Source organism: Ursus arctos, unplaced genomic scaffold, assembly GCF_023065955.2.
Source record: "Ursus arctos isolate Adak ecotype North America unplaced genomic scaffold, UrsArc2.0 scaffold_3, whole genome shotgun sequence".
NCBI classification, from domain to species: Eukaryota; Metazoa; Chordata; class Mammalia; order Carnivora; family Ursidae; genus Ursus; species Ursus arctos.
This window is the reverse complement of record NW_026622985.1, coordinates 55,095,668-55,103,762: the sequence shown is the minus strand read 5'-3', so window position 1 is coordinate 55,103,762 and position 8,095 is coordinate 55,095,668. Positions and strand designations below refer to the sequence as shown.

At 51.5% G+C, this 8,095-nt stretch overlaps 1 protein-coding gene across 1 annotated transcript; it reads left to right on the top strand.

Moving 5' to 3' along the window:
- The first annotated feature begins 3,131 nt into the window (after nt 1-3,131).
- Nucleotides 3,132-6,783, top strand: HOXA1 (homeobox A1). Its single transcript, XM_026508193.4, has 2 exons — nt 3,132-4,776; nt 5,273-6,783. Exons 1-2 carry the CDS (start codon nt 4,134-4,136, stop codon nt 5,626-5,628), a joined length of 999 nt encoding a protein of 332 aa, XP_026363978.1. The 5' UTR covers nt 3,132-4,133; the 3' UTR covers nt 5,629-6,783.
- The last annotated feature ends 1,312 nt before the right edge of the window (nt 6,784-8,095 follow it).

Below are 8,095 nucleotides of genomic sequence, written 5' to 3'. Positions count from 1 at the left end.
GTTTTTCAGTGTAGATGTTCAAGCCATAGATTTAAATTGGTACTAGAAACAGGATTGGGCAGCCTCTGAGTTGGGCCAAGCCCAAGCTTTTGAAAGTGGAGCAATAAAGTGCCTACAGAAACCCCCAACTCCAGGAAGGAGGAACATGGAGTTTCTTTAACAAGCTACCAGTCTTCAGGTCAATAACTAAGTTATCAACAATTCATTTATTTATACACATTTGTTTCAAACATCTACATTCCAACCCCTCCCCCACAATCCCGGAAACATTTTCAGTGTGGTTGATTAGCCTCCCAGCTGTTGATGGGTCCAGGCAAACAGACCTAAAAGGTAGAGAAAAACAAAACAAAACAAAAAAACAAAACAATGGTTACTAGCTGGAAAATGCACTTCAGAAAGGTTTCTTTCCAATCCTCTGGTTCAATCATTCTAGGATTCTTTTTTCAGGGTCAGAAAAATCAATATTTCATTCTTAAATCTGTTTACATGGCAAATAATGGATCATTAAAGCTGTGAAGTCAGGTTACCAAGTTGAGATTTAAAATGGAGAGTTTCTGCGCCCTAGGTTATAAATTAACCCAGTTTCTAGAGAGAGAAAGAGAAAAAGCACTTTAAATGAAATATCAATAAAATGTGATCTAGGGCACGTTACTGGGTTGTTCTGGTTTTTTCCCCCTTCTTACATCTCCCCATGCTGATTTTCCCCTTACTGAGCTCTGCTGTGATGGCTACTTACTTACCGTGAGAAAACGCAGCGTGTAAGCAACATGTGTGGGGGGCGGGTTGATTTAGGAACCCGGCTCTTAACAGCTAAGGCTTGGAAGTTACAATGAAATTGCAATCTTTCTCCATGGGTTTGCACCCTGCCTTCCTCCACCCTTCTGCCCCCTAAATCCTGGCAGCGTTGGAGGCTTGTGAGGACCCCGGTGGGTCTCCAGCCCCAGGCGTGGAGCTGAGCAGGGCGGCCCGGCCGCAGCCAGGGCTGAGCCGCTGCTGTTTGCGATTCGTCCTACGCTCATAAATCAAACGCTTTCTATGAATGAGAATGTCATCAAAGAGATCAATTGCAGGAACACATGCACAAATAAAAATCCTCTTACGTATTTGCCGGGGATCCCCGTCCGAAAGCATTAAGTTAGAAGGCGTTTAGTCATAATTCATTTTTATTGCTCTTTTAAAACAACAGCTTGGCTGAGCCGCGGATGCCATGAACAGCTCCGGGCCTCGGCGGCGTTTTGTCTCCTCCTTGCTCCTTCCCTTTCCAGTAGAAGAGCCCTGAAAGAGGCGCTTTGAGCCCAGCAAGCCGCTTGCAGGCCATCATCTAAAGAGTGACCAAGCTCTCCTTTCGCCCACTCTCCCAGGGCATTAAAAGAGACTTTAGCTCGGGTCGTGGGGCGCTGGCCTACACGCTCAGAAAACCAGGGTCTTCTACAAGGCGGAATGAGCCCCAGGATTTCGTGGGGGTGGGGAAAGAACCGAGCTACGGAAGCCTTACGGGCTCGAGGCCAGAGGAGACTGCCTTTGTAAGCAGCACCGGGAGAGCCGAGCTCTGGGCGGCCAGCCGGGGCGGAGCAGGCTCGGCTGCGAGAGTCCCGCCTGCCGGGAGCCCGGAGCAGTGCGCGGAGGTGGGTCGGTCGCCGGCCCGAGTGCTTGCAAGGGCTTATGTGCAAGTGCATGCATGTGGTCCCAAGAAAAACACCCCCACCCATGCTGGCTCTGGAATGAGGCCCGGAGGGAGGAAGAGAAGTGGAAGGAGTGGAGCGCAAGGGCTGAGAACTTGCAAGAGGAAGGAGAGCGGCTGCGGCCCAGGGCGTCTTTGTGGCTCAAGCCCTGCGGCCAAGGGGGTTGCACAAACCCGGGCTGAAGAAGCCAGCAAAGGGACAGGAATGAGACCAGGGGAAAGAACGTCCTTTGGTTCGGAAAGTAGATCGTCCGCAATGCCAGCACGGACCCTCTCACGTCCTACCTCCTCCCCGACAGGAGCCCCTTCTCTCCCCATCGTTGGAAGCCTGGAGCTCCCACGGAAGCCGCCTCCAGGAGGGCCGCCTTTCCTTTTCCCTTCTCGAAGATGAACGTCCCCAGGTGCTGAAATTGGGGCAGGAGTGACCTTTTCTGTCTGTGCTCTGTTAACCGTGGTTGGGGATGGGTCAAAGGTCACAGAAAAATAGAATTTCAAAAGAAAATGTTTTGGGGGGGGGGAATGTTTCTTCGCTACTGAGGGAATCCGTAGTCAAATGTCTGCAAGAGTTTCCCCTCTTGGGGAGGGGGCAGGTTGGGGGGAGGGAGACTTCTATATATGGAGAACAGAATGCAGAAACCTGAAAGGTTGACTCACACATCTGAAATGTGCCTGCCTCAAGCAAAACTTCCTTATTCTAACTGGGGAGAGAAATTAGAGGGGAGTGGGAACCCCAGCCTCAGATAAATTTTATCTGTCCGATTCCGATGTGGTAAATAGGGTCAGGGAAAATCTATACTGCATTGGCTGCAAAGCTTCTTGGATGATCTCTGATTTCTTTTACCTAAGAATGCATCAATTCTCGGTCTCAGTTTGGCATTTTCTCTCTACAAGCCAAGGGTTGACACCAAACCTAATAGTAAACAGCAATTAACGACCCCGTCAGCATCAGGGTAGGATGAGGGTGATGGAGAACAGGACCCCTGGCCTGGGATGACGCTCACATTTGCACGTGTCTCTCTAGGGAAAGACTTGAAGATTCACACAAGGAACTCCACAGTCAGTTACAAAGGGGAGGATGTGTTGTTGGGGAAGAAGAAAATATCCCGTCCACCATCAGCCATCTGTCCACCGCCCCTCCCACCTGCCAGCCCCTATCCACTTCGGACCTGCAGTAGAATGGGGGGGGGGCGGCTAGCGGATAAAGGAAGCCCTACCACTCCTAACATCCCCCTCCAGAAAACGAGCATCATTGCGGGGGGAGTGCAGCGTATTTCGTGGGAGCTGTGGTCTCGCCCTTTGAGGCCCCTGCCGGAGCGCGCAGACTCCTGGGTCCCGGGGAGCCGGCAGATGGCCTGCAGCGCACCGCCCGGCCCCCACGCTGGCCACGTCCGCTAGCGTCATCTTTCTCCCCCGCCTCCTACCCTTCAAAATCCAGCGGCCGAGCGGCTCCGGATCCCGTAGGGCTCCCGGAGCAAAGCTGAGTTGGGAGGAGAAAGGGGCGGAGAGCGAGGACAGAGGGAGGGCGAAGAGCCCGGCCACCCTCGGCCTTTTCCGGCAAGCTTAACTACTACCAATCACCCGCTCCCGGGCGTCGAATTACAGAAGCTCCTCATTGCCTTGCTAATAATCAGTTGGGGTGGAGGGAGTAGGGTTCGGAGACCCTCCTTCGAGAAGGGAAGTGTGTGTGTGTGTGTGTTTTCCTTGCTCTCATCCCCTCCACGCCCACCCGGGGTCCTCCAGGCCAATGCCCTGCTCACTTCCCTCTCCCTTCGGAGCTTGGAGAGCTGGTGGCCTGGCCGCGTCCTACGCCACTGCCCTCTGCGTTCCTCCCCGCCCCGGCACCACAGCAGGGACTGTGTACTGAAAGCGCCCGGGGAGCTACCCTTCCTGCTCCGCGCACTGCGGGCTCGGCCCCTGAGCTAGTGGCAGGCCGGCGAGCCCACTGAGTCCCGACCCAAGAGAGACGGAGCCCTCTTCCCTTCTCACCTCTTGCCAGTTCATCTTTCTGTGCACGGTGGGGAGGGGGCGGAGACGGGGATGCCTCCCAGCCCCCACCTCCCGGAGGAGGGGAAAGCGGAGTCAGCGCGCGCAGAAGGTGGCTTCTGCTCCTCTTCGGCCCAGCGCTCCGAATCTGCCCTTGCAGCCGCCGCAGCTGCTGCCGCCGCCTGGGCTGCCTGGGGGGGCGACTGCGCGTCACCTAGACTGAGGAGCGCCGGGGATTTAAATGCCACTGAAACGGTGATCCATCACCGCGGGAGCCAGCAAACTTTCGCAGGAGGCTCCGCCATTGGCTGACATAGTCACGTGCCCCTCCCCCTGCGCCCTCCGCCCTCGCGCCCCCCCTCTTGCGCACTGTACATTCATATCATTTTTCTTCTCCGGCCCCATGGAGGAAGTGAGAAAGTTGGCACGGTCACCCAGGGCTTCGCAGGACCCGGTCCCTCAGTGACAGATGGACAATGCAAGAATGAGCTCCTTCCTGGAATACCCCATCCTCAGCGGTGGCGACTCAGGGACCTGCTCAGCGCGAGCCTACCCTTCCGACCATGGAATTACAACTTTCCAGTCGTGCGCAGTCAGTGCTAACAGCTGTGGCGGCGACGACCGCTTCCTAGTGGGCAGGGGGGTGCAGATCAGCCCGCCCCACCACCACCACCATCACCACCCCCAACCGGCCACCTACCAGACTCCTGGGAACCTGGGGGTGTCCTACTCCCATTCAAGTTGTGGTCCAGGCTACGGCGCGCAGAACTTCGGCGCGCCTTACAGCCATTACGCGTTAAATCAGGAAGCAGAAGTAAGTGGTGGGTACCCCTCGTGCGCTCCCGCAGTTTACTCTGGAAACCTCTCATCTCCCATGGTCCAGCATCACCACCACCACCAGGGTTATGCCGGGGGCGCGGTGGGCTCGCCTCAGTACATTCACCACTCATATGGACAAGAGCACCAGAGCCTGGCCCTGGCCACGTATAATAACTCCTTGTCCCCTCTCCACGCCAGCCACCAAGAAGCCTGTCGCTCCCCTACATCAGAGACGTCTTCTCCAGCGCAGACATTTGACTGGATGAAAGTCAAAAGAAACCCTCCCAAAACAGGTCAGTCTTGCCATTCCTTGGATGTTCCTTGATGGTTCTGGAAGGAGCTTGTTTGCTTAGTTGCCAAGGAAAATTAATACTTTTTTTTTTTAAAGTTCTTTCTTCCCACCGGTGTTGGTCGGTGTGGAGAGATTGCCCAGGTGTGTGGGGCAAAGGAGGATCTGGGACTGTTGTGTTTCCTAAGGGGCTGAGTTTTAGAGGTTCTGGCATAGGAAGTGGGTAGGGGTGTGTGTGTGTCTCTGTGCATGTGTGTGTGTGGTGGGGGGGTGGTTCTGTTAATATCTCCAGGTTCCATTAATCACCGGTCTGACCATGCTAACGGTTGACTTCAGATTAACACTTTACACCTCATCAGTCACCTTTCCCAGCCCCGTTTCTGTTGAGAAATTCTTGATCTCCGCTTTACCTGAATGTTGCTCTGAAGCGTGTAGGGGATCTCATATGGATTGTAAAAATTTTTATCTTTCTCTCTCCTCGTTCCCCACCATGCCCCCAGGGAAAGTTGGAGAGTATGGCTACGTGGGTCAACCCAACGCAGTGCGCACCAACTTCACCACGAAGCAGCTCACTGAGCTGGAAAAGGAGTTCCACTTCAATAAGTACCTGACGCGCGCCCGCAGGGTGGAGATTGCCGCATCCCTGCAGCTCAATGAGACCCAGGTGAAGATCTGGTTCCAGAACCGCCGGATGAAGCAGAAGAAACGAGAGAAGGAGGGCCTCTTGCCCATCTCTCCTGCCACCCCGCCAGGAAGTGAGGAGAAGGCCGAGGAATCTTCAGAGAAGTCCAGCTCTTCGCCCTGCATTCCTTCCCCGGGGTCTTCTACCTCAGACACTCTGACTACCTCCCACTGAGGCCCACCCAGCCCCAGACTCCGCAGCCCAGGCTACTCTGAGGGCTGGGGACTTCTTACCCAAAGCACATTCTTAGCTTATCTTCCTTTCCATTTACAGTCTCTCTCTTCCTTTCTGATCCTATCTGGGGAGCTCCTGGCCAGGATAATGTGTTTCCAGAGAATTCTAGATTAGAGGCTTGATTGGGGTGTGTGTGCTAACTCCTTGATGCAGATTAGGTGCCATAATCAATTTTTTGATGGCTCCCAACACCCCCCCTGCTTTTAGGAGATTTCCGCAGAATCTGTTCCTTTCAGATGTCCTTTGGAATATAGTCCCCTTTGCCAGCAGAAACATGTCAGAGGGAGGCCTTTTACCTATCTGTGTATTTACAGTTCTCCCCTACTTTGCCCTTAAAGTAGAATAGAGGGAAAGGGGAGTCCAGGAGCTCGTAAAGAAGAGATGCACTATGAGTGTGTTTACACAATTAATTCATGCCTTTATTTAATTCGATTTCATGTGTGTGTTTGCTGGTTGTAAATACTTTGTCCTGAGAGATTTATCTTTATACAGATTTTCTAGAAATGTTTAGATTAAGTGACTAAAACAGGGTGGGTAACTCAAAGCTGGTACAATTTTATATGTGATTATAGGTGAAAGAATAAAATTGCTCACTTAAACTCAGTCAGATGCCTCAGAGGGTAGCCTGCATTTGTTCTTTCAGTGAGTTGAGAAGGCCTACAGAACACAAGGTTCGAAAACCTTGCTTCCTGTGCTAAGTCTCTCCCCATCCCCACCCGTTTATTGTTTCTCTGGCCACACTCCATTTAAAATTTGTGCTGGATTATTCAGAACCTACAGGTATTATTCCGCCCAGCTTCTTCCTCCCACAGTTATCTTAGCTGGATATGATGTATTTTCAGCTCAATTGTTAATGTGATGGATGGCACAATGAATGTATATTTTGTGTGATTCGTGAATAGTCTTTTGCATGTCGCACAATGTTTTGATGTCCCCGAAGTACCACACTGAGTTATATCAGTTATTCTTTGTGAGCCTATGATATTCCCCCTTTCCTGTACAATCATGAACAGCTCTGAGATCCTGGAGTAATGTGATCCAGAGCAGAGTTTACGGGTCTTAAGATGTCTGTAATAAATATATTCAAGTTTCACATATGCTTAAGCATCCCTGTGTTTGGCTTGGCTACAATTTGCTGGTTCCAACAATGTTGGCTCATTTCACGTGGGGAGGAGGGAAGGGTGGTGTGTACTTTCAGAGGTGGGCCTTTTCTTGAAAAAAAAAGTAAATGCTTTCCCTTATGTAGCTGAAACTTCCCTTGTGAGTGTCAGAGCACCTAGCTAATGCCTATTTAATAGGTTGGTTTTCTTTAAAATAACAATAGTTCCTTTATTATAATCCAAGTTCATAATGGAAAAAAATGAATGGTGAAGAAATTTATGAAGCAGATCTGTTTTTGAAACAAACATGGATACTTCCTGGGTCAAGTGCTAACCTTTTCACCTCCAACTGAATGTTGACGTATATATAAACAGAACCCCCTTCAAAAGCCCAAACTCTTCAGTCCGTCTTTCCTCACATCAGTGAACCAAGAGCTAAGAGATTCACATTTAATGAGCTCCAGTATAAAGCTGTTTGAGGATGAGGCCTCCACCTCACCCCTCTTCTTTTTCGGCTTGTCAGGCACTGTTCCAGTATATTCCACCCTTAGAACCGAGTATGGTCTATTCTCAGTAAACCCGCTGCGTCTCTCCTCCCATCCCTCCTTCCAATGTCCGTCCCTTCCTGCCACTCTCTACATGTCCTCCTGCCCACCCCCTCTGGCTCTCATTCCTATCAGATTCAGCTTTGATTTCATAGCCCGCATGGCTCTAATGGGTCTGTTCTCATCCATAACCCCGTTCTAATCCCCTCACCCAGAAAAAAACTTTTTATTTTCTTCTTCGGGCTCAACAGATTTTTCCAGGTGAACTTTTGAAAGCTGCCCTGAAGTCTTTCCATATTCGAGTTGTTTCCAACCGCCGCAAATGTCTGTTCTCGAATGGAGGAAGCCAGCAAGTCAGAGTGTTCAAAATGGCTCTCCTCCCAGACCTCTTACCACTTTTCCTTTACCTTCACACATTCTCAGAGGCTTTAATTTAGCCCCAAGGGCAGAGGAGAAATACAGCATCACAAATACAGGCATATGACTTCCTTCCTCTCCAAAGGGTGTTTTACAAAGGATGGGCTGGCAGTGGGAGGAGAAATCCTACAAAAACTTGGAATTTGCAGGCCTTCTAGAGCACCCAGGAGATTTCCTGTACTTCCCTGTCAAAGGGGGCGAGCCTGGACTTTGCAGGCGCTGTTGCTGCGGCCATATCAAGGGCACCCGCTGCCCTCCCTTTGGCTTTTGGATCCTGGGCTCTGGGGTTGCCTCTAAAAGACTCGAGTGGATGGAGGAGAACTTCAAAGTCGGCCAACTCTTTCA